General features: G+C 36.8%; 1 protein-coding gene across 3 annotated transcripts in view; it reads right to left on the bottom strand.

The window, feature by feature from the left end:
* Positions 1-3,040: 3,040 nt before the first annotated feature.
* LOC117234671 overlaps positions 3,041-12,095 on the bottom strand; it is a 349,263-nt gene continuing 340,208 nt past the window's right edge. For 2 of the 3 annotated variants that reach the window (XM_033496110.1, XM_033496109.1), the window contains exons 16-18: positions 11,870-11,953; positions 10,824-10,990; positions 3,041-9,024 (exon numbers count right to left, since the gene is read on the bottom strand). In XM_033496110.1, coding sequence (XP_033352001.1) covers positions 8,697-9,024; positions 10,824-10,990; positions 11,870-11,953 — 579 coding nt within the window. In that variant the 3' untranslated portion in view covers positions 3,041-8,696. The remainder of the gene's footprint in view (positions 9,025-10,823; positions 10,991-11,869; positions 11,954-12,095) is intronic. The other variant, XM_033496111.1, reaches the window with a different exon arrangement.

The raw sequence follows: 12,095 nt of genomic DNA on the forward strand, positions 1-12,095 counted from the left end.
ACAATTTCGTCGACTCATCTTGAGACACGTGAATCGTGGAATTTCTGCAACAGGCGGATCGGTGTTTCAAATTCGATCGATCGATCGTGCTTCAATAGTGCAGTCGAACTTCGATCGCGATTGGTTCACGTGCAATGATCGAAAACTGAACCAATTTTGTCAAGAATTTGATGTATAAGTTGATCGACGGTTCGACGATTGCCTTGTAAAGGATCGACGATCGTTTCACTGCAAAATGTCGTTGCAAATATATCGAAGTATATCGATAAGGATTTAAACGAACACGATCGCGACAAGTCGACTCACAATTTGCCAAGATCGTTTTCCTGTACATTCGATGACTCTGTTGGGAGTTTTACATTGTTGAAAAAACTGAACAACCGAAGCAAGCAACTGCTTCCCTCGTTTTCCAAAAATCTGCCCGTTCCATCTGTGTTTCCTTTTATCGCGTACCGAAGTCCCATCGCTCACGATTCCGAAGCGCGAGCTGTTGTTTCCTTTTTACTCTTCCCCTTTTCTATTTTATTTTGTTTCATTTGAACGAACAACATCGAGATTTAAACCGCGACCTATCGCAAAGCGCGTGGTCGCTGCCTACTCCCTGCACATAATCGGCGCCCATATATATATAAATATATATATATACGAATATATATATTTATACATGTATAAGTATTTATATATACAAATATATATATATAAGTATATATATCCCCACATATCTATATAATAATTAATAGTTAATAATAATAATATCGCCCTTTCATATCCAATATGTATATATATATATGTGTATATTAAATAAAATCGTATGTACGCAATATAATGTATAATCACTAGACCAATGTATATTAGTATCGCTCTTCGAACGTAATACTGATGCATAGAAGCTCGTCACTCCGGCTAAGCCTAACTAACACACATCAACGTGTTTATCTCATCGTTTCTCCCGTCATCGATGGAATCCTTCTTTCTGCTCTCAGTTTGCGTCGATGCTTTGGCCGGACCTTGAGCTCCTCGATTTTTGTCGACTGACGTTAAAAACAGAAACGTGCGCGTCTATAAACTCTCGTTGATCCATCTCTTTATAAGCTTGTTTAAATATTCACAATTCGCGCAAGGGCGTCGTAGCACCTCGGTCAAAGACTTCGTTAAAACTTCGTTAAAACGACGAAAAGCAAGCGGTTACATCGTGGCTATCGACAGACTAAAGAGGTATTATACCTAACACAGTGATCGATTCGAAATTTTCACGAGGCCATGCGTAACTGGACAAAATCGACGCTCCTCCGGTTTTCGTTTATTTAAAGGATCGACGAAGAGTCACAGACGCGCGCATTCGGTTTCAGAGGATCAGCTGCGACGTTTGTGCCGTCTTTGTTGGCCGAAGACCAATGTGGTGGAGTCGCGTGTCGAGGGGTTTTCATGCCTCCTATGGGGTCTTTCGTTCCTCTGTCCTCGTAGATCGGAGAGGAAAGCTAGTTTAATAGGCCTTCGAATCGATTTTCCATCGTTTTCGTCGACGACTCGGTACCACATCGCGCTTCAAATTGACTGAACTGTGTGTAAATGTGTGGAAAGCCACGCTATCGTTTCTCATGAGCTGATTGCATAGTATAGAATGTGGAACTGCGTGAAAGCGCAGTCAAAATGAAATCGTTCAAATGGAAGAATTTATAGAATTAGTCCAACTAGTCTATACTATATTAATGAGAAATTTGACGAAGAAAGGTTGAAAAGCAATGTTTAAGTTTATTTAGATACTTGATAAGTAAGGGTAGTAAAAATGTTGCTCACGAGGGACGATCACGAGACGTTTCGTCTGCAAATCCCTTAAAGTGGAATCCCTCACTCGGCCAGCTGTAGTTAGCGCATACGTCATCTAACACAATTAATAATATATTGTCCATATTGCTTATGGCACCAACTTTTGAGCGATATCATTGCAAATTTTTGTTCTTTCTTTCTTTGTTTATTTGTTGTAGAGTTACGAGAGGTTCGTCTGCGCTTTTCCCGGCGTAGCCTCAAAATCGGCTTCCTCGATATTCTTTCTTTCACGCGAGTTTTGAGCAAAAGACAATACAAGAGTCGGAGAGAGAACGGTGTTTTTTTTCCTTTTCCTTCTTTTCTTTTTATCGTTTCGTTTAAAAGACTAACCGTGACGAGGATATTTTAATGTATACAGCTACACCTTACAGGTAAGAACTAGTTGAGCAGAGAAGTGGAAAAAACAACGACAGCGCGGACACGCGTCCACACCGATATTGCTACCGAGCACACGTTTCTTCTTTCACTCTATCGTAATAATTATTGCGATAATAACCGTGCGATAAAAATGTCCGTGTCACATGAATACTCTGGACCGTGCCGTTCTCACGCTCTCTATATATTCGCGATGTTTTCACGACAGCAAAAAGGGATCAAAGATAAGGGCTGTCTAGAACAAGGGATCTTTGAACATGAAATCGAAAGATTGTTCGTATCGGACGAACGAAAATCGAATAATCGAAGGGTTCGAAAAATCGAACGAATCTAATCTCACAAAGTTGTCAGGCAAAAAAGACAGAGAGACGACGATGGTTTTGTCTGAACGAGATCAAAGATTCCCAATGCCTCGTGTTCTACGAATTTATTTCTTTCCCTTTTGTTTCTTTTTTTCTATTTCTCTCTTCTCTTATTTTTTTTTTCTTGTTCCGTTATCTTCGTGCATTTAGGATCGAATCGATCAGTTCTCATGTGAAACGCGACATTACGTATCCGTGGCTCACCTACAGCTGACCATGCTTCGAATACATTTAAAAACACTATTAACAATACATTTCGTTTTTTGTTTCTCCGTCGTAGTAAAAGTTATAATAGAGAATAGTATTAACATCAAATAGAAGAGTATAAAGAACCATGCTGGCGTATAGAGATAGATATTAAAGTAGGTAATAGGTAAGAGGACGATAGATTACGATATCAATATAATCCAATAAATAACTTTTCACTTGTTTAAGAGTAGTTTTTTTTTCTTGCATAAACGATGATGATCATTTAGTAGACTTTTTTTTCATTTTAATACAGTATTTTGAGCACATTCCTCAGGTGTATAACCACGCTACACTTTCTTCGCCGAGTTGTACCAATATATTTCGCAACGTCACCTCGCCATTCCTACGATTTGATTTATCGACGATATGAGACATATCTTTTTCTTTTCGCAGACATACGAGTTATGGTGTGTTAATAAATTATTAAATAAAATTCGACTAATAAAAATCAATCACATTCACGATGAACAATGGTAACGATAGACTCGAAGACACTACGTTGTCTTGGTCTGCTTAATGATTTAAATTAACTACAAATATAATATATATTAAAATATCGTTAAATAATTTTGTACTTCGTCGAAGTTTCAAAATTAATCAGCGCATTGTGAAATAATTTAAACTATACATTTTTTTTTTTAACACTTAGATAAATATAATCGATAACGTCTAGTACGATATTAAATAAATTGCGTAACAATTTCGTGCTCGATAAAAATTAAACAAAACTTTTCAGGTCGTGTTTAAATAAGATTTTTGCTCAAAATCAATTTCACTCGGTCTGGATAGTCACATAGAATTAAATATAATAAAATTAATCTCCGAATTCGAATCTGCTACGCTTTTCGTTCGGCTGTACGATTTTGCCGGTAGAAACAAAAATTTCATACGATGAACGTAATCCGTTTCGTCGTCAATCTATCTCCATTCACTCGATGTTATCCGCTAACTCGACTAATGGCAGTACAATATCGGTACAACTCACTAATTGATGGCACGGGTCCGCCTATGTACAAATATGTAATACCATATACCACATACCATTTAAATACATCACATATTTATCATTTTTTTTTGTTATATATATATTCTCCATATAGATATATATATATCATTCTTTTTTTCTGTGACGTGGAGGGACTCGTTTGTACAATTCATGCATATATTCGTTACTGTTTCATTGCTTCGTTTTATCGTACCTTTCCTCAAAATTCTGAGTAATCAGCCTCCAGAATTGCCTCTTGCGTTTACATTTGCCAAACAAATCCAGAGAGTGTGGCCAAGCTTGGAACTTTCTCGTTACAGGAGAAAGAACGTAGAATAATTACATTTTATTAAGTACATATAATCTTACCCAAGAAGGCTGATTAAAAGCTAACTAAATTTTAAGTACATAATCACTTTGTTTTTTCTTAAATTCGTAACGCAATTTAATAAGAATTATTTAACTACGAAATTATCGAAATAATTAATTCGGTTGTGTTTTAACAACTAACGATCGTGACCTCTGGATTTGATCTCGCTGCTGTGTAATAATTCCAACACTTTCTTCTTCTTTTCCCTTTCCTCGACTTCTTCTTTCTTTCTTTCTTTCTATTTTTTTTTTTTTTTTAATCACTAACTACGTCGTGTTTCACCTCGAATCGATTCTAAATCTGATTAAGAGTTAGATTACGTACATATAATAAGAATTACATTAGTAGAAACGTAGTTTCTGTAACAAGTGTATTGTCTTAAATGATATGTCTGCTAATTTTGTTGCATTTCGACTTATGAGCCGGACCTGCGGTCGGGATTCACATATATAACACTTTTACACCTTAAATGAACTTATGTTTAAATACTCGAATCACCTAGGATCTTAGTTAGTATAGTTAATTATAGATTTCTAGGATTACGCATCTTATTCGACTTATTTCTTTTTCTTTCTTTCTCTCTCTCTCTCTCTCTCTTCCTTTCCTTCTTTACTGGAGGCCGTTCACTCAGAGTTTACAAAATCGTGTGTTCTTCTATGGTCGTAAAAGAGGTATACCCATGGGCCGTAAGTATCCGTGATATTCGCGATTTAAGATTCGAAAATAAGTACACGCGTCGAACGTTTGAACGATAAAATACTGCTTCGATTTATTTATTCTTCATTGCTATCAAATGTGGTCAACGTGATAAAAATATTTCTCTCAAACGAAAACGATCCGTTCGTTGCGTGTCTGTGGAACGATATTTAGGTATCTAGGAAACAAGGATTCGTTATTTATCAGCGGTTTTCTCTTTTTCGAGAGATGATTTTCTTTCTTTAAATAGATAGAACGGTGCCCTTGGCCATACGCCTTTTTTTTCCTTTTTTTCTTTTTCTATCGATACGCAATTCTTGTCTGTAAATGAACGAATGGTGCGTGGCCGGAACGTTTGTCGTTTGAACAGCGCGTTACACATTTCTTTCTTGATTTCATTTTCGTCGGTGGATCAGGGGGTTGAGAAGGGTTGGAAAGGGAAAACATGGAAGAAACACAAGACACACACGCATAAAGGACAGACGATTCTCTCGTAAGCTTAAAATCCAACGAATCTGCTCGAATGCGGAACGTCAAACGGAAGTATCTCTCCTTTCTCCTAGATCTTTCTCTCCTTCTGTTTCGAAACGTGTTTGTACGTTGTTTGTAACGATATTCTTTCCTCGCGTATTTTTCAGACTAAAAAAAAGCAACATTGGAAAATGTCAAGCCATCCTTTCTTTCATTCACTTTTCTCTTCCTTTCTCCCCTTTTGTTTTCGTTTAAAACTTGGCAGATTCTTTAAAAGCATCCTCAGTCACTTGCATCTCTTTTTTTCGCTTTTTTCCCCTTTTTACACGTGAAAAGTTTAAAAAGTTAAAATGTATATCGTGGTTTTTTAATTCCTTTTAATGGTAAAAGTTAATAAGAAGAAGAGTGTTAACAATAACAATATCTTTAAAGGTAGAATTAGAGCAGCTACGATCGGCGGACAAATCTGAACGACAATCTCTCGAGTGACGTCGACCAATGGATACACATGTATACGTTTTAGCGTTCACACGTATCGTGAAACGTAGCTCGAGTACGTGTCAACGCCACGTGTAGCTTTTCTCGTATATTTGTTTCTCGTATATCTTTGCTTGTAAAATTTCGCCGGGAACGATGTTCCTATATATACATTTAAAACAAGCAAACAACGTAATACAACGTAACTAAAAACAAGCAACATATCGAATTTCTGCCGTTCAGGCCGAATTTCGTACGCCGACGTAAATATTAATTAAACGATATAATTGCTAAATAATCGCTAACGTAATTATTCTTTAATTAAATTACATTTGTACTACCTATCGGATAAAGTTTCGAAACATAAAGGGCGAGACAACGCATTGTCAACACCGCGGTAACAATTTATAAAATTAACGCAAACGATCATTTAAGGCACCTTACATACAGGAACATCGTTGAATTCCGTTAAAACGAAAGGATAAAAATTTGCGAAACTTGTATCCAGGCGATTCACCGTCATTGGCTCGAGGGTCTCGCCTCGTAGTCCCTAGTAAGGTAGAAAATCAAGCCAAGTATATATACTTTATTTATAATATAGATCCCTCCTAAAACAACCTAAAACCTATAACCTACGTATTTTTTTTTTTTGCGTTAAAATTCATTCGAATTGTACATACAGACACTGACGTTTAGAATTATGTACAGACATGTACACGAATTATGTACACATAGAGTGGTGATCTAACGCGATCATTATTAGTCGAATAATAATCCGTCTGTTTCTTCTTTCTTTCTCTTATCTCTTACTTTTTCTTTTGTTCGCATCTCGATTTATTTAAATAAACGCTCTCTGCCACGTGTCTGCGTTCGATGCGTGTATATATAATGTATTCATGGCTGTATGTATAATTAATTTATGTTACAGTTCGATCGCGATCGCACGATCGATCGCGGCCCGAAGTGAAACTTGAACAACGTGTCTCTCTTTCTTAATCTTTTTTTTTTCTTCTATAGAGGACTATATCTCGCCTAGGCTACGAGTCATCTTCAAATTACATCGATCTGTTTATACATATGTATAATATGTATATATATATAATATATATTAAAATTTATTCTGACAAATATAGTTAATATATATATTATATATATTAAGTAACAGAGGTAACAAAAATCTTGGGGAGCTTCAACAAATCTACGAACTTTTTCTCTTGACGATTGATCGCTTTACTTATCGACATTTAAATACGCTAAATGTAAATTTAAACTAAGTAGAACTAGAGCGAACGTGCAACAAGTCGTATTAATTTTAGAAGGACGGGATGTGCTCGCGAACCGTTTATAAGATCGTTACCTTTCGTGCGTTTTTAAAAACAAGATCAATTTTAGATTAAGTTCATCTTATATTACACTACGTTCATGTTATATTTAACCAATTAGCTTTACACTTCGATTTAGACCTTTCTTTATTCTAATCGTCTTGTTTTCCATTCGAATCTCGTTGAAAAATATCCGAAAGAAAAGATTCTTCTAATCGCAGGTTAAACGATTCGATTCGTAAGCCGATCTCGTCTACGATAAACAAAAAAAAAAGAAAATAAAAGAAGTAATGAAGAAAAGAAGATAGTGAAGAAAAGACGATTAAAATTAATCTAAAATGTTTAAAAAATGACAAAGAGGCAACAGGTAACAGTTAATGTCTTGTGGCACAATCCTGGGAACATTTCACGTGCATATAGCCATAATAGGTACATCGAAAACTGCGAATAATCGTTCAACGCGTTACATCGCACTGAATCGTGGCTAATTCCCTTATCCTGACTCATCCAGTCAGGTTTTAACCTCTGCTAGATTGCTACTTTAAAAAAAAAAAAAAGAAAAAAAGGAAATACTTAAAAACACCAGCCAGTGTGTCGCTCGTGTAGGACACGATCTTTCCTGTAGGCCATTTGGTTCGTCGATGACGTTTTCACGCGTCTCCAACATCCTCTTTTGTTAATCGACAAAACGAAAATGATCGATAAAACAGACGGAAAGCTTGCACGTTCGATTATTATCCCATAGACAAATCCAACCGATCGCTGTTGACCGCTGCCGTTGCTGGACCGTCGCGATGTTTCGTCCATCCCTCGTTTGACACGAAATGGGGGACTTCCGTTACCCTGTCTCCTCGTTGAACAGAGCTTCGACTACGGCTGCGAAGTATAACACCCACGCGATATCTCTATCCTCGTTTCGTCATTTTCAGTATCTAGATTCTTTTTCAAAAATTAGAATTTCCATTCTGATCGTACTTATGCCATTTGTTTTTGCTTCTAACGGTTTCTTTCGAAGTCTGTTGTTACTAACAAAGGATAGAGGTACCTCGGGATAGCTTCATCCTCCGATGCACGTGTTCCGCACCTATGTGTGACCGTGTACGTATAACTTATGGTATGGCTGGTCTGGTAGAGAACACGCGTCATTTCGTTTCGCTCAAGTCCATAGCGCGTACAAGAGGTATTTCTCGTTTTCTTTATTTCATCTGTTTCTTTCTTTTCATTGTTCTTGGAACTATATTATCTATCATATGGAAGTGTCCGTTTCTCATTTATAACTCGCCTAGAACGTCAGTTAACGTTTTGCCTCTGTGTAGGAGGTTTCGAGACACGACTCTCTCTCTCTCTTTCTTTCTCTGTAGATTGACACTGGAGTCACTGACTTTTTACCCGTTTTCGTCGTGCCATCGACGATCCTTCGACGATCGTGATTTATTGTTTTCTAGTTTTAGTTTCTCTTAGTAGTGCCTGCCTATTAACGTAGCGCGACCGTAAAATACTTTCCTACCGTACCGTTACAGCCTTCGTTAAGGTAACTTTAGTTGAACCGGCTGGGCATCGTCCTATGGTGGTCTGAGCCGGGTTGGGTTGTGCCATAAATGCGCTTGATTCTGAGCGCCGGTGTCACTATTGCTGGGAGGCAGTTGTTGCTGATTGAAGTCTTGGGCCTGCGATGAAACGCTGCTTGATTGTTGTTGTTGCTGCTGCTGTTGCTGTTGCTGCTGCGATTGTTGTTGCTGTGGTTGTTGCTGCTGACGTTGTTGTTGGGATTGCTGCACCTTCGATTGCTGCTGTGCAGGCCTTTTAGATTCCTGTCCCGTTGAATCGGGCGAGGGTACCGGCCTGTGAGATTTCATGTGTGCGCTTCTGCTTTTCACTTTGTTGAAAACTCTGCAAAGACAAATTGAACGATCGTGTTAGTTCAATCGACGATTTACTATCGGAATTAAGTTTGAAGGGATTAGACTGTAGATAGGTAAATATAAACACGATGCCTGGGATCGTTACATAACACACAGACTATGCGAATTAAAGAAATTGAAGCTATTGAGACGTGGGTAACATTAATAGTATCGTATCGAAAGGGGATCTTTCATTTTGTTTTTGTAATCTTCTTTTTCTTTGACAAATTGGTGTACAATTTCGATGATTTTGAGTATTTGTAATTCTTGTCGAACGTATTTTCAACGACGTGTTCGGTATTCATGACGATCGTGACGACAACGATGTATGAACATTGAGCTAATTAATGACAGATCATGCGTATGATGCGCTGCAACATTAATTATCGATTCCATGGTAATGCAAGCATTCTAAATATTTATTGCCGGAATTATTCACCTTGACGTGCGACGTGTAACCGTATTGGAACGATTGCAATTCAAATGAACGAGATCGAAATGCTGGTTTAACAGAGAAAGGAATGTAAGTGACAGCAACGTAAACGTAATTTAATGAGGCGAATAACAAATTTATAAAAAAATTATATCGAGCAAGGAGATACGGATGTACAATATTTTTTCACAGTGCATTTCCGTACGATGGAAAAGAAAAAGAAAGAAAATTTGATTTACGTATCATAGTCGTATATGCTGTTACGTATCGTTAGAAATTTTCCACTATTTTCTCTACTTTATATGTACATCGACGCTTTTGTAACATTTTTGCAATATTTTGCAACATTGCAATTCAATTCTAGATTTAAGACGTATACGTTCAGGCAGATACATCGATTTCATTATGCAATTATGCACAGAGCGTTGCAAGCAGATTTTGAAACAAATTAATAAATCTCAAGACAAAAGGAATTAAAAGTAGAGGACAGAGACGATTAACAATGCCGTTTTAATAAATTTGCCGCAAGATACCTGTGATTGTTGAAAAGATACGTACCAAGCAATTTATTTGAGTATATTATACAGAGAATAATGCGTTTTCATTGAACATATCAAACTTGCTGCAATAGCATATTGCATAATTATTGTCCTACGTTAATATATAGTAAGTAAAACACCTATTAAAAAGCGGCATTAACAGTATCTAGCAGCAAGTAGGATACAAGTATCGTAATGAGTTTTTTTGTGAAAATATGTTTGTAGTACAGAGTGCTAATGAATACCAAGGATATCTTTGACTTCTTCAAATCATCTTTCGATCAACTTCTATTTTCTAAACACTTATTTCGCAACTTTAACGTCATAACAATTTTTCAAAAACCGTTCAATCCAAGAATTCACTCTAAATCCCAAAGATTCTTTTTCCTGTAAATAATAAATCTAATCTCTCTCTCTCTCTTTTAATTATTTAATTATAATATTAAGTGACATCCCTTATAGAACTACTATTAATAAAATATCCCTGTTATTCGCGAACTCTCCGTTGAGTATACGACACGTAACCGAAATTCGAATCTACAAAAACGAGCACTGAGAAACGCTACGTGGTTGGAGATAAAAAAAGAAGGGAAGAAGACGAGATAATTTAATGCAGGAAGGCTCTCTTTCTTTCTCGGCCTGTTTCTCTCGCCCTCTAAAAAGAAGCAAAGGTGTTCTCTATAGTTGTGCTTGCGCCGATACTTGCCGCTCGTAACCCGTCGTGTTAATTAATTCGCTTGTGTCAGTGGCTAGCCGTTGGTCATTTTATTCGAAATGGACTTAATTTTTTGTTTAGATTAGAGATTGGAGACTTACTTCCCGCAAATCTTGCAGGGGTAGTGAAGTGGGGTGGGCACGGGTAGTTGTTGCTCAGAACTAGTGTGAGTTTGTGAGTTGGTGTTGACTGTGGCGTGGCCGGTATTGCCGGTTTGGGCGGTTTGGGTGCTTCCGGCCATCGTTACTGTTACACTTCCGCTAAAGCTCTGACAACACAAAGAAACACAAAGCCAAAATAAACAACACAAACAAACAACAACACGTACGACGACGACGACGACGATGACGACGACGACGACGACGGACAGAGATAAGTAAACGCACAAAACGTGTTTGGTTTTAACGCAACGCACAACGCGCTCGTACCTTGTGAGAAGAAAGCGTGAGAGAAAAGTAGAAACGACAGGTCCAACAACAAGTCACATGCGACACTTAAACGTTCACGCGTTATCTACGCGTGTCGAGTGGTCACGCGCTGTACGTACAAATCGAATACGAATCGATCATTGTGAATTTTTGTAGATTTTCGGTCACATATTATGTATCCGAGTTACATCTTTCAAATTTCCAGTATTTTCAGGTATTTTCTTTTAATAAAAATGCCGTTTTTAAAAATATGCTATTTAGCATAGTAACAATATTTGCTATAAATAATACGTTAATAATAATTTAGGAGTACATTTGAACGATTCGTATTCAATACTCGACGAGTAGTTAGTTTAATAATTAATAATTAAAAAAAAAATAGAAAAATAATACAAGTTTCATGAAAGATACATTTAATAGTCTCGATAATCGTCTAGACATTTAACGATCGATCTATGCTTGTTGTTAAAAAAAAAAAAAGATATACATATATAAAAGAATATTAAAATGCTCGATATTGTATCATATATTCCTAATCAAAAAGAAGCGGTGACATTAAGTTATATTCAGCAGCTAACAAACTCTGTTACTCTAATACTTTATTTATTAAAATCGTAATATTTGTTATCGTTTGGAGTTACTCGGTCTCATTGTATCAAATAAAGCTTGTAGGTAAAAGATAGAATACATAGAGGGTGATATAAAGTAACGGTACTCACATCGGGGCAGTCGTATGCGAATAATCTCAGCTCTCCGTCGCTAGTGGTCAGAGTAGCCGAGTTTTCTCTCTCGTTTGTCTGTAACTGAAGAACAAGTTCTACGTGAAACGAAAAATCAAACTCCGTACAAATAAATGTTAAATACAAATATCACAATATTTAGAAACGCGATAATTAAACAGTCTTCGATCCTTATAGGATATAAGTATAAGGATAATTTTCTATA

Source organism: Bombus vosnesenskii, unplaced genomic scaffold (assembly GCF_011952255.1).
Source record: "Bombus vosnesenskii isolate JDL3184/JDL3185 unplaced genomic scaffold, Bvos_JDL3184-5_v1.1 scf7180000013306, whole genome shotgun sequence".
NCBI classification, from domain to species: Eukaryota; Metazoa; Arthropoda; class Insecta; order Hymenoptera; family Apidae; genus Bombus; species Bombus vosnesenskii.